Genomic DNA, 27,094 nt, shown 5'->3' with positions numbered 1-27,094 from the left:
CCAGCCAATCAGGAGGCTGGAATCGGCAATGGACCGCACAGAAGCCCTGCGGTCCACCGAGGGAGAAGATCCCGGCGGCCATCTTCAACCGGTAAGTAAGAAGTCACCGTAACACGGGGATTCAGGTAAGCGCTGTGCGTTTTTTTTTTTAAGTCCCTGCATCGGGGTTGTCTCGCGCCGAACGGGGGGGGTTTGAAAAAAAAAAAACCCGTTTCGGCGCGGGACAACCCCTTTAAAGCAAAGAAGCCCCTTCTATGTTGGCTTAGAAACCTTCTTTCCTCTAGATCAGTGTTTCTCAACTCCAGTCCTCAGGGACCCCCAACAGGTCATGTTTTCAGGATTTCCTCAGTGTTGCACAGGTGATGTAATTATTGTCAGTGCCTAAGACTTTGCCACAGGTGTTCTTACTATAGGATATCCTGAAAACATGACCTGTTGGTGGTCCCTGAGGACTGGAGTTGAGAAACACTGCTCTAGATGCAGAGGATACTCCCTTATTATGGTCACAGTCCTGGATACAAATAGATCATGGGAGAAATGTCTGTATTATCCCCGATATATTTATAAATAGTGTGAGAAGGTGACCGGAAAAGTGCTGGAGGGCAGATATATTTCGCCCAGGATGCTCTCCTATGAGGCTTTGGGGAGCGCTTGGGCAGATACGTGCCACCGAGCAGCCTGGGCTCGGTGGAGGAAGCCGGCAGTATAGTGTTAGTAGCATTAAGCCACTAACACGTTGCAGTGTGTAAGTGGCTCCAAGCCACATAATCCGGGCCGGCTTTTCCTGGAGTGATCAAAGTGAAGGGTGTGATGGTCACTCCCACGTACCAGGTGAGGCTGGTACCAGGCCTTATAAAGCCTGGGCCTACAGGGCCAGGGAGAGAGCTGAGACCTCTGCAGGTCTGAGAGTCCTGGCTGGCTGTGTGCAGGAGCCATTTTTGTTACCAGTGTGTAGACAGGGACGCTCCATGTATAGTAAGTGCTCAGACGAGCAGGATTTACTTTATGTTTGCCTGATGTTAAGGCCTCTATTTTGCTTTGTTTGCTTGGAAATAAACCCAGGCAAAGCCTGGACTAAAGACTTTATCGCAAGTGTCACTGTCTCTGACTGCTTATGCCCAGGTTGCTACCGATCCTAAACGCTAATCCCTCACATATGGTGTTTGGATGCGGGCAGCGGTCTTAAAGAGACATACACCAATTAATGGACATTTTGCTGCAGCAGCTGGACAACCGTTGCTAAGGGCAACCGCCCAAGAGAGATTGACTGGAGAGTGCTGTAACCCCCCATGTCCTGGGTGAAAGCTGCAACGGCACAGCCATCAGATACAGCCAAGATGGAGGATCTGATGAAACAGCTGACGCTAATGATGGCGACCCAGCAAAAGGTCCATGAGGAGGCCATGAGAGCTCAGGCCGAGACTAATGCTCTACTGGTGGAAGCCAATCGTTTAGCCTTGCAGGAGCAACAGCGGGTTAACCAACAGCTGCAAGAGCAACTCCTGGCGGTGGCGCAAAGTGTGAAGAGATCGGCTGGTTCGCTCCCCACCACCCGTACCGCGGTACAGGCGGCCTTACAGAAGATGGCGGCCACCGATGACATTGAGGCCTATCTCGCGGTCTTTGAGAGAGTGGCCGAGAGGGAGAACTTACCGGCGCCTCAGTGGGCGGAGGTAGTAGCGCCTTTCCTGACGGGGGAACCCCAAAAAGCCTATTTTGACCTCGGTGAGCAGGATGCCAAGGACTATGCTAAACTCAAGGGTGAGATCCTGGCACGCTTGGGCGTGAATACCCATGTGCGGGCCCGACGGGTGCACAACTGGACTTTTGCTGACCACCTGCCAGCCCGCTCCCAGATGTACGACCTGTTTCACCTGGTGAGAAAGTGGCTGCAACCGGGGGAGTCGACCCCAGCGGAGATTGTGCAAAAAGTTGTTCTGGACAAATTCATCTGCTCGTTGCCCCCCACAATCCAGCGCTGGGTGGGACAAGGGGGTCCCCAGGACGTAGACCAACTCGTGAGCCTCGTCGAGAGATATAAAGCCACGGAGGACTTACTGCAAGCCGTGCCTCCTCGACGTTCCAACCCCGGGAACAGCAAGTCGGCCGGAGCACCTGGTAAGACTGTTCCGTATGTAAGGGGTGTCAAAAGTGTCCCAAAGGGAGGCGGCTCAGAGGGGGATCGTTTGGGACAGAAGAGGAGTCCCAACGGGGCAGTCCGGTCCCGGGTAGAACCCAAGGGGACCGGGGCCCGATACTGTGTTGGCGCTGTCGTGAGCCCGGGCATATTGCCGCCAACTGTCCACTTACCGTGGAACCAATGGACTGTGACTCTGCCCGGCGGAGGTCGATGTTCGCACGGCCAGTATGTTCTGCAGAGACTGCGTCAGAGACTGATCGACCATTATGTCACATAAAGGTGAATGACTTTGCGGTGACAGGTCTACTGGACTCAGGGAGCTTGGTTACGCTGGTGCATTCCAGCTTGGTCGATCCCACAACCATCACCGGCCGTCGCATGGGGGTGGTGTGTGTGCATGGGGACACCAAGGAGTATCCTATTGCCCTTGTAAGACTTGAGACTTCGTGTGGACTTGCCACCCATGAGGTGGGCGTCGTAAAATCCTTAATGCACACCGTGATCCTCGGGAGAGACTTTCCCCTATTTTGGGACTTGTGGCGACACCGAGGGTCGTCTGCAAATAAGGTTCATGATAATGCAAATGTGTATGATGTGTGTCCAGAACCGTTTGACCCTGAGGGTACGGTTCCGGCAGTAGGGGTGACCCAAGAGGATGGGGATAACTTTCCCTTAACAGTACTGGCGGGTGAGACGGAGGTACAGGATGAAGTGGTTGCTATGCCTGACTTAGAGGTCTCACGTGCCAATTTCGGAACTGAGCAGCTCCGAGACCCCACCTTAGTAAAAGCCAGGGAAAATGTTAAAGTGATAAATGGGGAGCCTCAATTCCCAGGGGCTGATACTGTGTTTCCACACCTGGCAGTCAACCAAGAATTGTTGTATCAGGTTGACAAGGTCTGTGGGGAGGTTGTGGAACAGCTGGTGGTACCTCAGTCCTATCGTAGGATGGTCTTAGACCTGGCGCACAAGCATGTGCTGGGAGGTCATCTCGGGAGCGAAAAGACTAAGGAACGCATCCTTCAGCGTTTTTTCTGGCCTGGGGTACATGGTGATGTAAAACGTTACTGTGAGTCGTGCCCGGAGTGTCAAATAACAGCTCCTATGCCCCATTACCGGAACCCCTTAGTGCCCTTGCCCATCATAGAGGTGCCGTTCGAGCGGATCGCTATGGACCTAGTTGGGCCCTTGGTAAAGTCTGCCCGGGGTTACCAACATATATTGGTGGTTGTAGACTATGCCACCCGTTACCCCGAAGCCGTTCCTTTACGCAATACGTCATCCAAGGGTATTGCAAAGGAACTACTTCACATGTTCTCCCGCACGGGCATACCAAAAGAGATCCTGACGGACCAAGGAACCCCCTTTATGTCAAAGGTCATGAAGGAATTGTGTAAGCTGCTGAATATTAAGCACTTACGGACGTCTGTGTACCACCCACAGACGGATGGTCTGGTTGAGAGGTTTAATAAGACCCTAAAAAGCATGCTAAAAAGGGTAGTCAATAAGGATGGGAAGGACTGGGACTGTCTGCTGCCATATTTAATGTTCTCAATCCGTGAAGTCCCACAATCCTCCACTGGGTTCTCTCCCTTTGAATTAGTTTATGGTAGACATCCCCGAGGGCTCCTTGATGTAGCTAAGGAGACCTGGGAGCACGAGTCCACCCCCTACAGGAGTGTTATTGAACACATCTCCCTCATGCAAGATCGAATTGCGGCGGTCATGCCCATTGTTAGAGAACATTTACAGCAGGCTCAAGAAGCCCAAAGCCGGGTATATAACCGGTCCGCCAAGGTGAGAACCTTCAACCCTGGGGATCGGGTACTAGTGTTGGTGCCCACCCTAGAAAGTAAATTCCTAGCAAAATGGCAAGGGCCCTATGAAATAATTGAGAAAGTCGGAGAGGTAAATTATAAGGTATACCAGCCAGGTAGGCGGAAACCAGAACAGTTGTACCATGTAAACCTAATTAAGCCATGGAAGGACAGAGAAGCCCTGACTGCAGTGAGCACCCCCCATGGTGAGGCCCCAAAGGTGTGTGTATCAGGGTCCCTGTCCAAGTCCCAACAGCAAGAGTCTAGGGAATTTATACGACGTAATGCGGATGTGTTCTCCTATATACCAAGGCGTACTGGTGTCATAAAACACGACATTATAACTGAACCAGGGGTAAAGGTTCAGTTGAAACCGTACAGGGTTCCAGAAGCCCGCAGACGAGCCATCTCAGAGGAGGTCAAGAAAATGCTAGACCTCGGAGTAATTGAGGAGTCGAAAAGCAAATGGTCCAGCCCTATCGTGCTGATACCAAAACCTGATGGCTCTCTGCGCTTCTGTAACGACTTCCGGAAGCTAAATGACGTGTCAAAATTTGACGCATACCCAATGCCGAGAGTGGCAAGTTAATTGAGAGACTGGGTCATGCCAGGTACTTTTCCACTCTCGACCTTACTAAAGGCTACTGGCAGGTTCCCCTTACAGAGAGCGCGAAAGAAAAGACTGCGTTTGCCACACCAGAAGGGTTGTTTCAGTACATCTGCCTACCCTTCGGTTTGCATGGAGCCCCAGCAACCTTCCAAAGATTGATGGATATCATACTCAAACCCCATCATCAATATGCGTCAGCATATTTAGATGATATCATCATCTTTAGCGAAGACTGGGACAGCAATCTACCCAAGGTACAGGCAGTACTAAACTCCCTTAGAAAAAGCAAGGCTCACAGCAAACCCAAAGAAGTGCGCCCTGGGTCTTGAAGAAGCACAATACCTGGGATATATAATAGGTAGGGGTATTATAAAACCCCAGGTCAATAAAGTTGAAGCCGTTCAGGACTGGCCACAACCCACAACTAAAAAGCAGGTGAGAGCCTTTTTAGGCATTGTAGGGTACTATAGGCGGTTCGTGCAAAACTTTGCTAGCATAGCAGCGCCCCTAACAGACTTGACCAAGAACAGTAAGTCAGTCATGGTCAAGTGGAACCCTGATGCAGAAAAGGCGTTCCAAGAGTTAAAACGGGCACTCTGTAGACGTCCAGTATTGGTCACACCCAATTTTAAAAAGGAATTTATTGTCCAAACAGACGCGTCCGACGTGGGACTGGGAGCAGTTCTGTCCCAAGAAGTAGAGGGAGAGGAACATCCCGTGATTTATCTGAGCAGGAAGCTCACGCCACCAGAGAGAAATTACAGTATAGTTGAGCGGGAGTGCCTAGCCATCAAGTGGGCCCTTGAATCCCTAAAATACTACCTTCTAGGTCGGCACTTCAGGCTGATCACAGACCACTTTCCCTTAACCTGGATGTCACAGGCAAAAGAAAGAAACTCCAGAGTCACTAGGTGGTTCCTGACACTACAAAACTTCAGTTTTTTGGTAGAACACAGGGCCGGAAAGCTGCAGGGCAATGCCGATGCCTTAGCAAGGACGCATTGCATGGAGGCTAAAGGTGTCCGACCCCACAGGCTCGAACAGAGGGGGAGGGTATGTGAGAAGGTGACCGGCAAAGTGCTGGAGGGCAGATATATTTTGCCCAGGATGCTCTCCTATGAGGCTTTGGGGAGCACTTGGGCAGATACGTGCCACCGAGCAGCCTGGGCTCGGTGGAGGAAGCCGGCAGTATAGTGTTAGTAGCATTAAGCCACTAACACGTTGTAGTGTGTAAGTGGCTCCAAGCCACATAATCCGGGCCGGCTTTCCCTGGAGTGACCAAAGTGAAGGGTGGGATGGTCACTCCCACGTACCAGGTGAGGCTGGTACCAGGCCTTATAAAGCCTGGGCCTACAGGGCCAGGGAGAGAGCTGAGACCTCTGCAGGTCTGAGAGTCCTGGCTGGCTGTGTGCAGGAGCCATTTTTGTTACCAGTGTGTAGACAGGGACGCTCTATGTATAGTAAGTGCTCAGACGAGCAGGATTTACTTTATGTTTGCCTGATGTTAAGGCCTGTATTTTGCTTTGTTTGCTTGGAAATAAACCCAGGCAAAGCCTGGACTAAAGACTGTCACTGTCTCTGACTGCTTATGCCCAGGTTGCTACCGATCCTAAACGCTAATCCCTCACAATAGTTATTGGGTCGCCCCTCAGCCGTCTTTCTTTTAGTGATTTCCCATTTAGTGTGTAATGGTGACATGTATTTCCTCTGCTCATGTGCATAACTTTACATTCATCAGTGTTAAACCTCTTTGCTTCTTTTCTGCCCAAGCCCCCAATTTACCGAGCTCCCCTTACAACTGCTCTGCATCCTCTCTTTTGTTAATTTCTTTACATAGGTTAGTCTCATCTGCAAATATTGATATTTTCCTGCTCAATCCTTCTACCAGGTCATTACCAATATATATTAAAAATAATGGGGCATAAGACCAACCTCTGTGGTACCCCAGTAGTAATGGTGACACAATCACAGTATGTACCCTTAACCACCCTCTGTTATCAATCACTGACCAGTTACTTACCCACTTATACACATTCTCGCCCAGACCAAGCATTCTCATTCTATATACCAACCTTTTATGCGGCACAGTAGCAAACGCTTTGGAAAAGTCCAGATACACCAGATCCAGAGACTCTCCCCGGTCCAGTCTAGAACTTACCACGTCGTAATAGCTGGTCAGGTTGGTTTGACAGGAGCGATCTCTCACAAACCCATGCTGATACAGAGTTATACAGCTATTTTTCTTGAGATCCTCCAGGATAGCATCTCTTAGAAACCTTTCAGACATTTTACCCAGAAGTAAGAAGTAAGAATTACCGGCCTGTAATTTCCAGGCTCACTTTTTGACCCCTTTTTGAATATCGGCCTCACATTGACTATGTGTAAATCCGTCATTATAGAGTCCTCATAGATAAAAAACAAAGGTCTGTGTCTCACATTACTTAATTCCCTTATAACCCAGGAGTGCATGCTACTCTTTTGATGTTTTTAAGACTGCTCTGCACGTCTTCCTGGTTTAGACTAGTGACATTTAGTGGAGAGTTTACATAGCACTCTGCATCTCATCCTACATTTCATATTCTTCTGCGGATACACCTTAGAAAAAAACTATTTAATAGATTTGTTTTCTCTACAAGCTCTCCTACATTTTATTACAGCGACAACACTTTCAATATCAATCATTTTACTATTATATTGCTAAAAACGCCTTTTGATGGGGTATATATGAAGGGAGATCACGCTGTTTACCATTTAAATGCCACTGTCATTTCTGTCAATATTCGGGGGTCCTGTATGGCCCTCTGCCATGAGATCGCTGGGAGACATGTGGCTGTTATGGCAGCCGGGGACCTTCTGAAAAGCCCAAGGGCTTTCGTGGCAGAATACCTATCATGCCATGCCCATGGGGTGCCTTGATACAGGGGAATAATAATCTCATGTTATGTAGACTTTATATGCTTCTATTAATACATTCCCGGATTGTGTTTACCTTTTTTGCTGCTGCATCACACAATTGACTCATGTTCAGTGTGTGATCTATTAGTATAGCCAAAAGAATCACAGTATTGCTACCAGGGATGTCTAAAGTATAACAAATTTTCACTGGGGACACCCCTAAAACATAACCTTTAATAAAATTTAATACTAAGTGTAAGCATGCAAGGTTCAGTTGCCTCTGGATTGCCGACCTCTCGGTCCAGAAATGGGCAGCACACATGCAGAAACGGCTCAGGAGACTTGCAGCTTTATTAAATCTGGCGGCTGCCAGCATTTATTCACACATCACTGCAAAGGTCAATACAGCATATCATAGTCCATCTGCATCCCACCAGCGTATGGGTCTAGGGTCGTCCTCCCTGTCAGACTCGCGTCTTTGCTGGTCCACCTTGTAGCACCAGGCTAGCATCCCTTCCAGCTCTGCTAAGCTGTAACTTCCTCACTGATGTGACAAGAAGTGAGCTTTTATTTAGTTCCTACCACACCCTACTGGTGCTCAATGAACCAATCACAGCCATTCAATGAATGGCTGTGATTGATTCATCAAGCACCGGCTCTGATTGGCTGAGCTACAGTGCTTGTGAACCAATCCCAGCCAGCCCTTCCTGGAGGCAGGGATTTTGATTCTCCAATCCAGGATGAGCTGGTAGAAGATTTCAAGCAAGTGCTGGGGTGCTTCACGGGAGAAGACGCGTCGGAGATGACAGCGCCTTTTGGTGATGTATTATGTTTTTTGTTTTTTTACTGAACCAAGCCCTTTTTTTCATGGTAGGGCTTGTATTTTAAGCCACACTCCTCCCCCGAAAATCCTCTCACGTGGTGCTACAAAGTCATGCGACTTTATAGCGACACACTCTGGCACAAAGTCACTGACTGTTTTGGGTAGGGTACAGTCAGGTAAAACACCGCTATGGGGAGTCTGTGTGCACCCACAACATAGGTGGGTCTTGGGCGACCCAAGACATGAACCATAAAGAAATTGGAGTGATCAAACATGGCAGACTTACACTGCACCGAGGACAGAGGCCTCAGCCCACACCCTCAGCAATCGCGAGCATGAAGCGGGCTCTGATGCTAGCACAGCTGTGAACGTCTCATTAATTCAGCAACGCTCCTCTCCTTTGGCGCAAATGAGTTTCTCAGATAACTGTGGTAACAGAGAGAAAATACATGATGCCCAGTGCTGATCCCCTGACCTCAAGCAGGAGGAGGAGGTGGCCTTACAAGGCCAAGAAACATTGACCAGGACCCGCTGTAGCCTGTGTGGGAAGTATGTGAGCGGGCGCTTTGTCAGGTTCGGCCCCAGCAAACACCTTGTGTGACCCAAGGTGCCACGACTGACATAGCAATGGGAAAATCCATGTGTCCACACACTATTCAATCAGTGTAGGTGTTGGATAGCTCAATTGACACCGCAAGGGGAAAGCCATCTGCACTCTGCACCCTACCCAAGTCAGTCAGTGTATTTGTGGCAGACAGGTCAAACACCGCTATGGGAAGTCTTTGTGCACCCACAGCATAGGCAAGCTGACGAAACCCAAAGACAGTAATAAACATGTAGAAATGACAGTGCCTAAACATGGCAGACTTCCACTGCGCCGAGGACATAGGCCTCTGCACACACCCTCAGCAATTGTGGGCATAGAGCGGACTCCGATGCTAGTACAGCTGTGAACATCTCATTAATGCAGTAACGCTGCTCTTCTTTGGCCCAAACCAGTGTCTCAGATAACTGTGGTAACATGGGAGAAAATACATGATGCCCAGTGCTGATCCCCTGACCCCAAGCAGGAGGAGAAGGTGGCATTACAAGACCAAGACACCATGACCAGGACCCGCTATAGTCTGTGTGGGAAGCATGTTAGCGGGCCCAGGGTCAGGCTCGGTCCCAGCCTCCACCTTATGTGACCCAACGTGCCCTGAGTTACATAGCAATGGTAAATCCATGTGTCCCAACACAGATAGCTCAACAATGCAAGGGGAAGTCTTTGAGTTCCGTGAGCTCGCCTACGCTGTAGATGCACAAAGATGGTATTACACAGGAAGAAATCAGAGTGCCCTACCATGGGAGAGTTTCACCCCGTCCAGCAACTTGGGCTCGGCCCACAATTCTGGCCTAGTCGGTCACTGTATTATTTGTGCCAGATAGGTAAAACACCGCGATGGGAAGACTTAGTGCACCCATAGTATAGACAGACCCCTGTAACATTCCTGTAGCACAGGTATAAACAGACCCCTGTAGCATTTCTGTAGTAAACATATAGACAGACCACAGTAACATTTATGTAGCAGAAGTATAGGCATACCCTTGTAACATTTATGTGGCAGAAATATAGGCAGACCCATGTAACATTTTTGTAGCAGCAGTATAGGCAGACCCCTGTAACATTTCTGTAGCAACAGTATAGGCAGACCGCAGTAACATTTATGTGGCAGAAGTATAGGCAGACCCCTGTAAAATTTCTGTAGCAGAAGTATAGACAGACCCCAGTTACATTTCTGTAGTAACAGTATAGGCAGACCCCAGTAACATTTTTGAAGCACAAGAATAGGCAGACCCCTGTAACATTTATGTGGCAGAAGTATAGGCAGACCCCTGTAACATTTCTGTAGCAGACGTATAGGCAGACCCCTGTAACATTTATGTGGCAGAAATATAGGCAGACCCCTGTAACATCTTTGTAGCAGCAGTATAGGCAGACCCCTGTAACATTTCTGTAGCAAGAGTATAGGCAAACGCCTGAAAATTGGGGTACCATGACTGTAGTAGGCCGGAAAAAGTAGTTAGTTAACAGTATAGGCGAGGGCCAGAAAAATTAGTGTACCAAGAGTACCAATGTACCCCTGAAAAAGTGCTCAACCGGGAGTGCAGGTGAAACCCATAAATATTTTTTTAAAGATACAGCTCGCTGTTGCTTAATTTGCAACAGAGCCTGGAAGCAGCCGTGTTCGAAAAATTGGTTCATGTTAAAGTATCAATACTTTTGAAACTGTGAAAAATTGGAAAAAAAAAATTGTTAGATGAGCCTTTTGGACCGCAGAAAAATTGGCAGTTCCGCGTGATGACAAGATGTTTTAGGAGGAGGAGTAGGAGGAGTATTATCAGAGACAGATTGACAAAGCTAAATGCCCCTTTTTTGCTGGTGATAGAGAAGCATGCTTTTATCTGCGGTTGCAGCGAAAAGAATCTTTAGGTTCCGCTGCTTTCCGCCGGTGGAGAAGAGAAGTCTGGGGAAATCCAGGCTTTGTTCATCTTTATGAGTGTAAGCATGTCAGCACTGGCAGTTGACAGGTGGGTACGCTTATCCGTGATGATTCCCCCAGCTGCACTAAACACCCTCTCTGACAAGACGCTAGCGGCAGGGCAAGCCAGCACCTCCAGGGCATACAGCGCAAGTTCATGCCACGTGTCCAGCTTGACACACAATAGTTGAATGGAGCAGAGGCATCACGGAGGACGGTGGTACGATCGGCTACGTACTCCCTCACGATCTTTTTACAGTGCTCCCTCCGACTCAGCATCGACTGGGGAGTGGTGATGGAGTCTTGCTGGGGAGCCATAAAGCTGGCAAAGGCCTCGGAGAGTGTTCCCCTGCCTGTGCTGAACATGCTGCCTAATCTGCGCGCTTCCCCTGCTACTTGGCCCTTGGAACTGCGCCTTCTGCCACTAGCGCTGTCAGATGGGAAGTTTAGCATCACTTTATCCACCAGGGCCCTGTGGTATTGCATCATTCTCGTACCCCTCTCCTCCTTGGGAATGAGAGTGGAAAGGCTCCGTGGGTCGAGAAGGGTGTACACCCAGTAATCCGTGTTGGTCAGAATGCGTCTAATGCGAGGGTCACGAGAAAGGCAGCCTAACATGAAGTCAGCCATGTGTGCCAGGGTGCCAGTACGCAAGACATGGCTGTCCTCACTAGCAAGATGACTTTCAGGATCCTCCTCCTCCTCCTCCCCCTCCACAGGCCATACACGCTGAACAGAAGAGAGGCAAGCAGCATGGGAACCCTCTGGAGTGTGCCCAGCTGTCTCTTCCCCCTCCTCCTCCTCCTGCTCCTCCCCCTCCTCCAAAACGTGCTGAGATATAGACATGAGGGTGGTCTGGCTATCAAGCGACATACGGTCATCCCCCGTCTCCTGTTCCAACCGCAAAGCGTCGGCCTTTATGCCTTGCAGCGAACTCCTCAGCAGGCATAGCAGCGGGATGGTTCCGCTAATGATTGCAGCGTCGCCGCTCACCATTTGGGTAGACTCCTGAAAGTTTCCGAGGACCTGGCAGATGTCTGCCATCCAGGCCCACTCCTCAGTAAAGAAATGGGGAGGCTGACTACCACTACACCGCCCATGTTGGAGCTGGTATTCCACTATTGCTCTACGCTGCTCATACAGCCTGGCCAACATGTGCAGCGTAGAATTCCACCGTGTGGGCACGTCGCACAGCAGTCGGTGCTCTGGCAGATTAAACCGATGTTGCAGGGTCCTCAGGGTGGCAGCGTCCGAGATGGACTTGCGGAAATGTGCGCAGACGCGGCGCACCTTGCCGAGCAGGTCAGACGAGTACGGTTAGTTTTTCAGAAACCGCTGAACCACCAGATTGAAGACGTGGGCCAGGTATGGCACGTGTGTGAGGCTGCCGAGCTGCAGAGCCGCCACCAGATTACGGCCGTTGTCACACACGACCATGCCCGGTTGGAGGCTCAGCAGTGAAAGGCAGAGGTCGGTCTGCTCTGTCAGACCCTGCAACAGTTCGGGGGCCGTGTGCCTCCTGTTACCAAGGCTGAGTAGTTTCAGCACGGCCTGCTGACGCTTGCCCACCGCTGTACTGCCGCGCCACACCGACTGCTGGCGACGTGCTGCTCACATTTCTTAATTGAGAGGTAGAGGTTGCGTAGGAGGAGGAGGAGGGGGAGGGTTTAAAGGAGGTGGCACAGACCGCCGCAGATACCAGCACCGAGGTAGGACCCGCTGTTCTGGGTGTGGGTAGGACGTGTGCGGTCCCAGGCTCTGACTCGGTCCCAGCCTCCACCAAATTTACCCAATGTGCCATCAGGGAGATATAGTGGCCCTGCCCGCCAGTACTTGTCCACATGTCTGTGGTTAAGTGGAGCTTCCCAGTAACCGCGTTGGTGAGGGCACGATAGATGTTGCGGGAGACGTGCTGGTGTAGGGCTGGGACAGCACACCGGGAAAAATAGTGGCGACTGGGTACCGAGTAGCGTGGGACCGCCGCCACCATCATGTTTTTGAAAGCCTCCGTTTCAACAAGCCTGTACGGCAGCATATCTAGGCTGATTAATTTGGCAATGTGCACGTTTAAAGCTAGAGCGTGCGGGTGCATGGCGGTGTATTTGCGCTTTCACTCCAACGCTTGCGCTAGCGACAGCTGAACACTGCGCTGAGAGACATTTCTGGATGGGGTTGAGGACAGTGGAGGTGAGGGTGTGGGTCCAGGCCGGGAGGCGCTCGTGCCTGTTTCCTGAGAGGGGGGTTGGATCTGAGTGGCAGGTTGGGGCACAGGGGAAGAGGCAGTGGTGTGACCCGGAGGCGGTGAACGGCCTTCGTCCCACCTTGTGGGGTGCTTGGCCATCATATGCCTGCGCATGCTGGAGGTGGTGAGGCTGGTAGTGGTGGCTCCACGGCTGATCTTGGTGCGACACAGGTTGCACACCACTATTTGTCGGTCATCCGTGCTCTCACTGAAAAACATCCACACCTTTGAACACCTAGGCCTCTGCGCGGTGGCTTGGCGCGAGGGGGTGCTTTGGGAAACAGTTGGGGGATTCTTTGCTCTGGCCCTGCCTCTACCCCTGGCCACCCCACTGCCTCTTCCAACCTGTCCTGCTGCTGCACTTACCTCCCCCTCTGAAGACCTGTCCTCAGTTGGCTTAGCAAACCAGGTGGAGTCAGTCACCTCATCGTCCAGCTGCTTTTCCTCCGAATCCTCTGTGCGCTCCTCCCTCGGACTTACTGCCCTTACTACTACCTCACTGATAGACAACTGTGTCTCATCATAATCGTCCTCCTCACCCACTGAAAGCTCTTGAGACAGTTGCCGGAAGTCCCCAGCCTCATCTCCCGGACCCCGGGAACTTTCCAAAGGTTGGGCAGCAATCACGACAAACTCCTCCGGTGGGAGAGGAATCATTGTTGCCCAATCTGGGCAGGGGCCCGAGAACAGTTTCTGGGAGTCTGCCTGCTCATCAGAATGTGTTATTTTCATGGAGTGAGGAGGCTGGGAGGAAGGAGGAGCAGCAGCCAGAGGATTCAGAGTTGCAGCAGTGGACTGCGTAGAAGACTGGGTGGTCGATACATTGCTGGATGCATTTTCTGCCATCCACGACAGGACCTGCTCACACTGCTCTGTTTGTAATAAAGGTCTACCACGTGGACCCATAAATTGTGATATAAAGCTGGGGACCCCAGAAACCTGCCTCTCTCCTAATCCCGCAGCAGCCGGCTGTGATTCACCTGGACCAGGAACTCGGCCTGTGCCCACACCCTCACTTGGACCTCCGTGTCCTCACCCGCGTCCACACCCTCGACCCCTACCCCTACCCCTACCACTCAGCATGGTGGATTATGAATAGAGCAGACACAGAGCGGTGTAAATAATTATGGAATTATTTGCATACACTTTCACGCTGAGAGCGGTATTGTAACGCTAACTCCAGGCAGAAACAAAGAATACGGAAGGCTGCAAACAGGCCAAGCTGTGCAATAGTGATGCACTAAAACTCCCACCAGACACCCAGTAAAATGCAGACGGTCAGAGGTAGCCCAACGAAGGAGCTTTTTTTAAAAAAAGAATACAGGCTATATAGTGTGTATACGGCTTTCCCTCTATCAGTAGCTGTGGCCGTACGCTGTGCGTTATATTCACTGCAGACACAGACCGGTGTAAAAAATTATGGAATTATTGGCGTACACTTTGACGCTGAGAGCGGTATTGTAACGCAAACTGCAGCCAGAAAAAAAATATCCAGAAGGCTGCAAAAAGGGCTAGCTGTGCAATAGCGATGCACTACAACTCCCACCAGACACCCTGTAAAATGCAGACGGTCAGAGGTAGCCCAATGAAGGAGCTTTTTTTTTTTCTTTTTGAAAAAGAATACAGGTTATATAGTGCGTATATGACTTTCCCTCTATCAGTGGCTGAGGCCGTACGCTGTGCGTTATATTCACTGCAGGCACAGGTCGGTGTAAAACATTATGGAATTATTGGCGTATAGTTTCACGCTGAGAGCGGTATTGTAACGCAAACTGCAGCCAGAAAAAAATTATACGGAAGGCCGCAAACAGGCCTAGCTGTGCAATAGTGATGCACTACAACTCCCACCAGACACCCTGTAAATTTCAGACGGTCAGAGGTAGCCCAACGATGGAGCTTTTTTTTTCTTTTTGAAAAAGAATACAGGCTATATAGTGTGTATACGGCTTTCCCTCTATCAGTGGCTGTGGCCGTACGCTGTGCGTTAAGTTCACTGCAGACAGAAACCGGTGTAAAAAATTATGGAATTATTGGCGTACACTTTCACGCTGAGAGCGGTATTGTAACGTAAACTGCAGCCAGAAAAAAATTATACGCAAGGCTGCAAACAGGCCTAGCTGTGCAATAGTGATGCACTACAACTTCCACCAGACACCCTGTAAAATGCACACGGTCAGAGGTAGCCCTAAGAAGGACCGTTGGGGTCCTTGTAGACAGGATCCTACACTACCACTGTCCCTTTCTCAGCAGCACTTTCCCTATATTCTATATTATAGACTGCAGACTGAGAACGCTATAGCTGTAATGGCCTGCACAGCCCGAGATTAAAAGAAAAAAAAATTGTGCACTACTGCTCCCAGCCAGCCACAACAGTAATGCACACGGTCAGATGAGGCCCTAAGAAGGACCATTGGGGTTCTTGAGGACAGGATCCTACACTAACACTATCCCTGAATAAGCAGCAGCACTCTCCCTAATCTCTCCCAGCGTGTCTGAGGCGAGCCATGGGCGGGACCGATTTAAGTACTCAGCGGTCACTTGATCTCGCCAGCCACCCACTGCAGGGGGGTGGGATAGGGCTGGCACGTCACAGGAGGAAGTGGTAATGCCTTTCCTGCATGTCTATTGGCTAAAAAATGGCTCTAAACATGCAGGGAAGGAAATGGAATTGACTCGAGTATCGCGTGGTGCTCGTCTTGAGTAACGAGCATCTCGAACACCCTAATGCTCGAACGAACATCACGCTGGGACGAGTGTGCTCGCTCATCTATAATGAAAACCTAAATGCAGGTTTACTGCGCTTCACACAAGGAGCCATAGGAGCGCGGGGATACTTTTTACATTTTCTTTGGTATAACACATCCAAAGCTCCCGGTACACCAGTGAGTTTTTCATCTCCAGACGTCGCTCTGGGTAACTGGATCGTGGACAAGGACTTTTTACATCGCTAACTTGAATATAGGGTACAGGTAGGATTTCCCTAACCAGGGTTATCCCACAGGGCACCAGGTGAGTGTGATGTCACCTTTGTATCTAATTGTTAGATCCATAATTTAATACACAAGGGTACAATTCTTACATATTCCTTTACCTCCATGTCTAGGGCATTATTTATATCCACTAACTTATTGTGAGCTGCCATTTTAGATTCTGTATGACTGGAGATTTGCATAGGACAGGTAAATTTGGCATCAAAGGAAACACCGTAAGAGCAATTTGGGCCTATATGGCTTCCCATCTGCTAGAGTTCTTATAGATGGTGAACTTTCAAATTCCTTCCAAATTACTAATGGAACGCATCAAGGGTGCCCGTTATCCCCGTTACTGCTTACTTTAGTTATGGGACCTCTTGCTGAGCTAGTATGACTGACGCTATCAGAGGTATTTCCGCAGGATTGCGGCAACACAAAATTGGTCTGTTTGCCGATGACGTTCTGTTGACCGTATCAAATCCATCGACCTCATTAAGAGCATTATAAACTAAACACTAACAAATCTCAGATTCTAGCCCTTCCCATTAATAATGCCTTAAAACGTTCCATCCAAACAGAATAACCTTTTCAATGGCAACTAGGTAATATTCCCCCGTAGCATTAAAATCCACTATTCCCTGTCCAATCTTATCCCCACTAACTTTCTCCATCTACTCACCTCCCATCGGGGAGAAATTGATTAAATTAAAAAAGGGATTAGCTAAGAAGATTAGCTATTTATAAGATGCTTATCCTACCAAAAATTCCCTATTATTTCTGTACTATCATATATACCACAAAGAAAATCTCAACCAAACTTCCCTTGATGACCCCAGAATATTTCACTTTTTACCTTCATGTTAAAAATTGGGTTAAAAAAAGATGTAAACCGCATCTCAGACCGTTTCAGAGCAGGAAAGATTAAATAATTTTTGGCTGGTCTGAGGAAGGAATTTGGGGTTCCTCATAAATACTTACACCAATATAACCAAATCAGTTCTTTTCTGAGTGTCTATGCCTTACATCCTTACATGAGACCAGGATGCCCCATGAAATTCATACCTTACTATCTAACAACTTTCTCCCCTTCAAGTCATTCGTAAAAACATTTTATGACATTTTCTCGGGAAAAAATGGGCGTTTCAAAAAAGCACATCTCTGGAACTGGGAAAGAGACCCGGGAATAAAGTTTTCACCAAATCAATGGATATTTTCTTTTGAATGGGACAACAAATTGACCCTTTGTACAAATCTCTTAGAAGTCAACTATAAACTATTACCTGAAAAGACTATACTCCTGAAAAGATTGCCAAATGCTTTCCCAGGTCCAGCGGCCTCTGGTGGAGAATCTGTGGGCAACTAGGTTCATTATACCACATTTTCTGGAGCTGCCCATTCCTTCATCCCTTGTGGAAAGATGTATCTAACCTTATAAACCGGATCTCAAGACTGAACCAAATACTTAAACCAAAATGATCTCTTACTACTTGATAGCAATCAATAATCCCAGGATCTCCCAGGCCCCCCACCCCCCCACGATCAATGAGCCAACAATCTTAATCTCTGAACAGAACTCCTATGAGAGGTTACTTGCTAAAGATAATGATAACTTTCATAAATATCATCTTATGTGGAATCATTGGCTTCAACTCTTTCACTAAGGGCTCATGTTCATGGACAGAGCGGGATACGCTCGCGGTTTTATGCTGTGGGAATCCCGCAGGGATAAACACAAAATGTCTCTGCTGGAGATCGTGGGAAAATGCGCATTTTTCTGCAGTCTCCATTAATACTCTATTTATGGAGACCACCGTGGAAAAGCAAGGTAAAATAGAATATGGCGCGAGCGTAAATCCATTGCAGAATCCCGCTTGTGAGAACTGAGCTATTAGGTTCAATAGAACCTAATAGCTGCGTTATTCCACCGTGGATTTATGCGGTGGGAACCGTGGTGCAAATCTGTCCGTGGGCATTAGCCCCAATATTACTGCCTACTGATTATACCTGCTGGACATTAACACAAGTGGCCGGGAATTGGTCTTAGTTCTTTTCTCTTTTTCTTCCTTTATTCTTTTCTAGTAATATATTCTCTGTTTAATTAATGATAACCAAGAGATATTGAGAAGAGGACCCTCGCCGGAGGCCATACCTCTCATATGGTGTCAGTAATATTGAGTTGTCAATAATTATAACAACATGAAATATTCAATAAAAAGTTGATTTGGGGAAAAAAAGACATCAAAGAGATCAAGAGAGATATCAGTATGGAAGACATATAAGATCACAAGATAAACCAGGATATATAAATAGTGTATCAGCAAGATGTGTATGAACATTTAGTCCTGTCTATTACCTGGTGATGGGAGCAGCTGGCGGGTCTCCATCATGGCCTCCTTGTACAGATCCTTGTGTCCTTCTAAATACTCCCACTCCTCCATGGAGAAATAGACAGCGACATCCTGACACCTTATAGGAACCTGACAACACAATATACAGTCATCACTCAGAAGCCTCCAGTGCTGTTACTGTATAATTTCCCAGCATTCCCTGCAGCGTCACCTCTCCAGTCAGCAGCTCAATCATCTTGTTGGTGAGTTCTAGAGTCTTCTGTACATTGATGTCCTCGTGTCTCAGGGGGTGGGGTGGGGGCCCCATGGTTGGACTCAAAGGTCTTCTCTGTCCATCACACACAAGGGCTCGACAGCCATCACTAGAAGTCTTATTTACTACTGTGTAATTCTGTATATGTGGACATATTAATAAATATTACTACAAACATTTCCAGAATCCCTCCCCTCTCCAGTGACATCATCTGTCATTAACATAGATAAGAATGATGTCATGTGACATCATCAGAATCTCTCACCTCTCCAGTAAGCTCGAAGAGCATCTCTACAGTGAGATTTAATATATGTTTCACCAGCTTCTTTCTGTCCTTCTCCATCCTCAACGGTGAATCTGGAATATAATATTACATAAAGGTATCAGAGGATCTGATTTTTTAGGACCAGAATGGAAAGAAGATGAGCCAATATAAATGAGCCAAAAATTGTTTCCTAGTCTGAAAGCAGTCAGTGTTGTTCACTCTCAGGTAAAAGTAAATGATCCAGCAAATTCTGCTCTTGCTGACAACTTTATATTCCAAATAGTAGAAGAGAAAACAAGGGGATCTGCTATCTTGGACCTAATTCTTACCAACAGGGAGGGAATGGTTGAGGAAGTACGGGTGGCTAGGACCTTAGGAGGCAGTGATCATGCTATCCTTGAATTTGGATACAAACGGGAGAAAGACCTGAGAAAACTCAGACCTCAAGGTTGGATTTCAGAAAGGCAGATTTTAATGAACTCAGAAAGAGGGTAGGAAGAATCCAATGGCTGGATGTTCTTAAGGACAGAAATGTCCAAGAAGGTTGGGAAATATTGCAAAGTGAGGTTCTCAAAGCACAATCGTTAATCCCTGAAAGAAGGAAGAATGGGAAGCATTTAAAGAGACCAGGATGGATGAACACAGAACTTGCACACGTTAAAAATTTAAAAAAAAATGTGTTTATCAAATGGAAAGAGGCGGGAAATATCTAAAGAAAAATATAATGCAGTCTGCAGAAACTGTAGGGCAAGTGTCAGAAAAGCTAAAGCTAATAATGTATGGAGGCTTGCAACAGAGGCCAAAAGCAATAAAAAAGGATTTTGGATGTGTGTCAAAGCAAAAGAAAAATCAAAGATGCTATTGAATGCTTACAGGATGAAAATGGTGAATTGGTTAAGAATGATGTTGAGAAGGACAAACTTTTAAATTCCTATTTTGTTTTCTCTCAGAAAGTAGATGGAACATCAACTGATCTTCCCTGTGTTATTGGGGGAATAAAAGAATGCAGGCTATCTGTAAGCAGAGAGATGGTGAGGGAACACTTACATGAATTCAAGTCTTAAGGTCCAGATGTATTGCACCCTAGGATACTAAAGGAGGCAGCAGAGGTAATTGCTGAACCACTCATCATAATCTTTGAAAATTCCTGTAGAACAGGAGAAGTCCCAGCAGATGGGAAAAGGGCAAATGTTGTCCCTATCATCAAAAAAGGGAGGAAAGTGTATCCAGGAAACTACAGGCATGTGAGCCTGACTTCTATAGTGGGAAAGATCTTTGAACAAATTATTAAACAGCATGTATGCAAGTACTTGGATAAAAATGGAGTAATTAACCAGAGCCAGCATGGGCTTGTAACAAACAAGTCATGCCAGATGAATCTAATTTCCTTCTATGACAGAATCACCGACTGGGTTGATCAGGAAAATTCAGTGGATATACTGGATCTTGACTTTAGTAAAGCATTTGACAAAGCATCTCATACCATACGTATTGAAAAAATGACCAAATATGGGATTGACAAGGCAACTGTTGAGTGATCTTAATCAAAGAGTGGTAATAAATGGCTGCACATCCAAGTAGAAGAATGTATCAAGTGGGGTACCACAAGGCTCTGTCGGAAGCCCAGTGCTGGTCAACATTTTTATAAATGATCCAGAGGAGGGAATTGATGGGAAACTGATCACATTTGCCGACAACACAGATCTAGGAGGGATAGCTAACACTAAGGAACAGAGAGAATTCAAAAAGATCTAGAAAAGCTTGAACAGTGGGCGGCGACTAACAGAATGGTATTTAACAAGGAGAAATGCAGAGTCCTACATCTGGGAATGAAAAAAAACACATACAGAATGGGAGGAAGTGGGCTAAGCAGCAGCACACGTGAAAAATACTTGGGTATACTAATAGATCATAGACTGAACAGGAGTCAACAATGTGATGCAGGAGCCAAAAAGATAAACACAATTCTGGATGTATTAAGATAAGCATAGAGTCTAGATCACATGAGGTCATTATCCCCCTCTACTCTTCCTTAGTCAGACCTCATCTAGAATACTGTGTCCAGTTTTGGGCCTCCCACTTTAAAAAAAGACATAGACAAACTGGAGCAAGTTCAGAGAAGAGTTACCAAAATGGTGAGCGATCTGCATGTCATGTCCTATGAGGAACGGTTAAAAGATCTGGGAAGGTTTAGCTTGCAAAAAAGAAGGCTGAGAGGAGACAAATATCTGAAGGGCTGTCACAGTAGAAGGGGATCAGCCCTATTCTCATCTGCACAAGACTAGAAGCAATGGGATGAAACAGAAAGGTAGGAGACACAGATTAGATATCAGAAAAAAACTTTCTTACAGTGAGGGTGATCAATGAGTGGAACAGGTTATCATGGGAGGTTGCGAGTTCTCTTTCAATGGAAATGTTCAAACAAAGGTTAGAAAAATAGCTGTCCAGATTTAGTGAATCCTGCACTGAGCAGGGGGTTGGACCAGATGACCCTGAGAGTCTCTTCCTACTCCACCATTCTATGATTCTATGAAAGCAGAATTGACGTTGAATGCGAGACGCGAGTCGGTAGCAAGGAGGGCGGAGAGCAGGGGAATGTTGTTGCAGCCCCGAAGCCGCTGCAAGAAGACCACTGGAGCCGTATGAGGATTCGTCCAGTGGGGAGGAGCAGGTCCCGGAGCTGCAGAAGACCAGAGAGTGAGGTCCTGATGCTGAGTCTGCGCCTGGTGTTTGACAAGTGATTGTCTAGGAGTGTGTGTGTGTGAGGTTTAAAGGGGTTGTCCCGCGGCAGCAAGTGGGTCTATACACTTCTGTATGGCCATATTAATGCACTTTGTAATGTACATTGTGCATTAATTATGAGCCATACAGAAGTTATAAAAAGTTTTTTACTTACCTGCTCCGTTGCTAGCGTCCTCGTTCCCATGGAGCCGACTAATTTTCGCCCTCCGATGGCCAAATTAGCCGCGCTTGCGCAGTCCGGGTCTTCTGCTCTCTTCAATGGAGCCGCTCGTGCAGAATGCCGGCTCCGTGTAGCTCCGCCCCGTCACGTGCCGATTCCAGCCAATCAGGAGGCTGGAATCGGCAATGGACCGCACAGAAGAGATGCGGTCCACGGAGGGAGCAGACCCCGGCGGCCATCTTCAGCAGGTAAGTATGAAGACGCCGGACCGCCGGGATTCAGGTAAGCGCTGAGCGGTTTGTTTTTTTAACCCCTGCATCGGGGTTGTCTCGCGCCGAACGGGGGGGGGGGTTAAAAAAAAAAAAAAACCGTTTCGGCGCGGGACAACCCCTTTAAGTGAAGCGAAAGTGTGTGACTAAGTGAGAGAAAAAAAAAGCCCTGAGAGGTTGTGGAGCCTCGTTTGGAGTGTGATTAGTCAATCTTCCTTTCTTCTGTAGGTAAATTTGTAGATCCTAATATGAATGTCCTCCATGCTTGGCAATACTGTCAATTTGTGCTACTTGTGCAATGTATTTTCTCCTTGATCAGCCAATCGAGGGTGCATACTGTTGTGCAAGATGCATGCACTTTGCACATTTGGAAGCCCAAATCTTGGATCTAGATGAGCGACTTGCAACATCTAAACATTCGCTTGGGAAAAGGCAAGCGAGGACGGCAGTTCGGAAGAGCAAGATATGTAGGCAGCTAGCTGGGTGACAGTTAGAAGGGGTAGAGGGAAGAGAACTAGGGAGGCCAGTCCTGAACTGGCAGACCCAACAAGTTTACAAAGTTGGCTCTCTCCCTCTCTCCCCCCATTCCTCCCCGCTCTCCCCCACCACTCCCTGCCTGCTGCCGGCAGCCGAACCTTTTCTCTCGAGCGGGCAGGTACTCGCTAAGGGCAATGCTCGATTGAGTAATTGCCCTTAGCGAGTATGCTTGCTCATCTCTAGTTGTTAACTATACGAGACACAATTAGATGATGACAGTCTGAGGATACTGATTTTTGGTATTATAGCAGTGGCAACAAAGGTTCAATCACCTTATTATCGACACAAATCAAGGCCCAATACTGCTTCTGTAATGTAGTGTCGGCAACCTGATTTAAAGGCGCCAAGTACTGACAGAAGCAGTTGGTTAGTAGCAGTATAGTAAGCCCAGTACTGATTTAACAATGTGTTAGCAGTACCTGATTTACAGGTGCTGAGTACTGGCTGAAGAAATAGCTAGAGGAGAGCTTAAAAGCCAAAGGGTTTTTCTAAGGCTGCTAGGACGATCCCTATGCTAGCCTATTGATACTAATAGTGTCTATTGCTGGCTTCAATCACCAGCCTCCTACATCTAGATTAGCCCTTAGAGATCTTGTCAAAAAAAAAAATGGCAGAGCCTATGCCCTTGATGGTAGGTCAGGGCAGAAAAAAAGATTGTATATCTGGATTTCTCTAAAGCATTTGACACCGTGCCGCATAATAGGCTAATATATAAAATGAGACAAATCAGTCTGGGCGAAAATGTGTGTATCTGGGTAAAGAACTGGATCAGAGATAGAAAACAGAGGGTGGTCATAAATGGCTCATACTCTGGACCACCGGTGCTAGTGGGGTGCCACAGGGTTCAGTGTTAGGCCCCATTCTGTTCAACATATTTATCAACGACCTGATAGAGGGGCTGCACAGCAAAATATCAATATTTGCAGACGATACAAAATTATACAATATAATTAATACAAAGGAGGACAATGTGCGGCTACAAACGGACATAGATAATACTGATAAATGTAGGGTTATGTACATGAGCAGAAGAAATGGATGCCACCAATATACACTAAATGGGGTGCTGCTAGGGAAAAGCGAGATGGAAAAAGACCTGGGGGCACTAGATGACTGTAGACTTATTTGGCGCAGTCAATGCCAGTCAGCTGCTACTAAAGCAAATAAAGTCTTGGGGTGCATTAAAAGAGGTATAGGGGTGCGGGATAAGAACTTTACTCTTCCGATATTTAAGGCGCTTGTCTGCCCCACAAGCACACCTAGTGGGAATGGGGCTGCATTTACATATTCCTATGAACTTGGTTAACAGTAAAGTACTGCCTATGTAATGGGCGTTGTGGCCCGTCTCTCACTGACAGACTGAAGGATTAGTTTACCTACCTTTATATACCTTGTTGACAGTTGGAATGCCTCCAATTAACTATTCCAGACTACCAAACTGTAGATATCAATCTGCTACAAATACGATTTTATATTCTTAGACAGTCTAAGTGATGGCGGCCCCTTATGTATAGGGGCCTGAACCGACCCGCACAAACACCTCCAGCAGGAATACCACAGAGGTGTATCTTGGCCCAGCCGGGTCACAAGCTCTGATTTATATGTTCTACTTATATCACATCACAAGTCGTTCCTCTCTAGATGTCGTTTATGGGGGTATCTGACTATAGAAGTTTAAGTTGATGGTAGAAAGGCTCACACAAGATCTGCTAACGACCCGTTTCAGAAGGGACAATGAAACTCTCTCCAGGAGACGACTTGTTCCCAATGATGTCCGTCAGCATTGTCCTTCAGAACCTTCTAACCAATATACAGGATTTATTTGTTATTTACCTTAATAAGCACAACCTGACAAGTGATCCTACTGTTATAATTCTTACATCTTGGACCTGCGGGTCCATTCCAACCAAGCTGGTATTGATATGTACTGCGGCGCATTATGTTATGAATGATTCACATCTCAATTATTATTTCTCAATAAAAAGGGATTGTTTAAAAAATACATCAAAGAGATGAAGAAAGATATCAGCATGCAAGACATATAAGATCACAAGATAAACCAGGACATATAAATAGTGTATCAGTAAGATGTGCATGAACATTTAGTCCTGTCTATTACCTGGTGATGGGAGCGGCTGGCGGGTCTCCATCATGGCCTCCTTGTACAGATCCTTGTGTCCTTCTAAATACTCCCACTCCTCCATGGAGAAATAGACAGCGACATCCGGACACCTTATAGGAACCTGACAACACAATATACAGTCATCACCCAGAAGCCTCCAGTGCTGTTACTGTATAATATCCCAGCATTCCCTGCAGCGTCACCTCTCCAGTCAGCAGCTCAATCATCTTGTTGGTGAGTTCTAGAGTCTTCTGTACATTGATGTCCTTATGTCTCAGAAGGTGAGGTGGGGTCCCCGTGGTTGGGCTCAGGGGTCTTCTCTGTCTATCGCACACAGGGGCCCGATAGCCATCACTAGATGTCTTCTTCAATACTGTGTAATCCTGTATATCGGGGGACAGTAATAAATATCATGACGGGAAATGTCTGTAGTATCATGTTATTACCATAGATAAGAAGGATGTAATGTGACATCATCAGAATCTCTCACCTCTCCAGTGACATCATCAGAATACCTCCCCTCTCCAGTGACATTATCTGTTATTACTAGAGATAAGCGAGTATACTCGCTAAAGGCAATTGCTCGAGCGAGCGGTGAGTAGCGGCTGTCAGCAGGAGGGAGCGGGGGGGGAAGAGAGAGATCTCCCCTCCGTTCCGCCCCGCTCTCCCCCGCAGCTCCGTGCCCGCTGCCGTCACCCGAACCTACAGTCTCGAGCGGGGGAGATACTTGCTAAAGGCAATGCTCGCTCAAGCAATTGCCTTTAGCGAGTATACTCGCTCATCTATAGTTATTACCATAGATACGATTGATGTAATATGACATCATCTGGTATTACCATAGATACGATTGATGTAATATGACATCATCAGAATCTCTCACCTCTCCAGTAAGCTTGAGGAGTATCTCTATGGTTAGACTTAAGATACGTTTCACCATCTTCTTTCTGTCCTCCTCCATCCTGAATGGTGAATCTGGAATATGATGTTATATAGAAGATATCAGAGGATCCAATTTTGTACGACCTGAATGGAGAGAAGATGAGCCAATATAAAATCCATTTAAGTCCTTTATCAGGAGTTTTATGATGCCTAATTGATAGATATTGACAGGCAGACCAAATGTGACCAGGTCAGCAGGGACCCGCCCCCATGACTCTTCTCCACATTCCTTGCTGATCTTTGGATAATTGTTCATGTATAACCCCGCAGTGTCCCAGAGAACATACTGTAGATGTCTGTAATGTGGGCGCCGGTCAGGATATTAGGCTGCCTGTAGTTCGGGGAGTGTAAGACTCCTCACAGGTTCCCTTTATCACAGAACCAGCCTGATGAAGGCTTGTATTCTGTGGCAGGTGGCCATTTTTAATGATGTTATTTAATGTGCTGTATAATGAAAAAGGAAACATATATAAAAAAAGTTCCATTGTTTAGCAATGAAAGCATTCTACCATTGTTTTTTATTACTGTGAGGTGATAATGACGTTTCCTTTATTCTCCATGTCAGACTACAGCGCTTCCAAGTTTATAAAGTTGTGTTGCAGCCGTTCTGAAGTCTTCACCTTGCTTTCAGGCCGGACCAGGGTTTAGCAGTGTCTCTACCTTTCCTGGGGCTGAGGGGGTGGTGTCAGGTGGTGATGCCAGTCCTCACCTGTCTTGGAGTGGCCCTGCCCTATTTAATCTATGCTAGTATTGACCTCGGTGCTGGTCAATTTTCAGTGCTTCCTGGATTGCTGCTGAGGAGCACTGACTGCCACTGGAGCTGCTCTTCATTGCTGCTGAAGCTAAGTACCACTGTGGATTTCCGTTTACAGTTCCATTTTGTATCAGGGCTCCCTGGTAGGGATTTATTAGTGGCCCAGGTTCGAGTATAGGTCCACACCTGTCGGAAGCGATCGGCCCGCCGAGTAGGCAGCGCTTCCTCCTGGGGTAGTAGTTTGCAGGGAAAGGTTTTCCCTTAGTTTTGTATTTACGTGACATCGTCGTGCTCCTTTGTTATTTTCTGCACTGTAGTGCTTATACTTTTGTTTATGTACGCCGCATGTCCGGTAAAGACGCAACAGTTTTGTTTCTGTTTATAGATCACATTTTCCTTTTTGGGTCTGTGTGATTCATTGTGCTTTGCAGGCCGAGCTGTAGATGTTGTTGGGAGCATTTTAGTGCACATTGGAGTTTTTGATCTTATTTTAATTCCATTTTTCTGACTAGACGAGGTGACCAAAAAACAGCAATTCTGGCAATGAAGATTAGTTTAAAGGGGTTGTCCCGCGAAAGCAAGTGGGGTTCAGCACTTCTGTATGGCCATATTAATGCACTTTGTAATATACATTGTGCATTAATTATGAGCCATACAGAAGTTATTCACTTACCTGTTCCGTTG

The 27,094-nt window shown here is 47.3% G+C and overlaps 1 protein-coding gene across 2 annotated transcripts in view; it reads right to left on the bottom strand.

Moving 5' to 3' along the window:
* Positions 1 to 24,819, bottom strand: part of LOC136628991 (oocyte zinc finger protein XlCOF7.1-like) — a 37,917-nt gene extending 13,098 nt beyond the window's left edge. The window contains exons 1-4 of one of the 2 annotated variants that reach the window (XM_066605078.1): positions 24,715 to 24,819; positions 18,888 to 18,979; positions 18,581 to 18,760; positions 18,375 to 18,498 (exon numbers count right to left, since the gene is read on the bottom strand). In XM_066605078.1, the coding sequence (XP_066461175.1) occupies positions 18,375 to 18,498; positions 18,581 to 18,760; positions 18,888 to 18,979; positions 24,715 to 24,799 (481 nt within the window). In that variant the 5' untranslated portion in view covers positions 24,800 to 24,819. The remainder of the gene's footprint in view (positions 1 to 18,374; positions 18,499 to 18,580; positions 18,761 to 18,887; positions 18,980 to 24,714) is intronic. The other variant, XM_066605079.1, reaches the window with a different exon arrangement.
* Between the last annotated feature and the right edge of the window lie 2,275 nt (positions 24,820 to 27,094).

This window comes from Eleutherodactylus coqui, chromosome 5 (assembly GCF_035609145.1).
Source record: "Eleutherodactylus coqui strain aEleCoq1 chromosome 5, aEleCoq1.hap1, whole genome shotgun sequence".
Taxonomy (NCBI): domain Eukaryota; kingdom Metazoa; phylum Chordata; class Amphibia; order Anura; family Eleutherodactylidae; genus Eleutherodactylus; species Eleutherodactylus coqui.
This window is presented reverse-complemented; position numbering and strand designations above follow the sequence as displayed.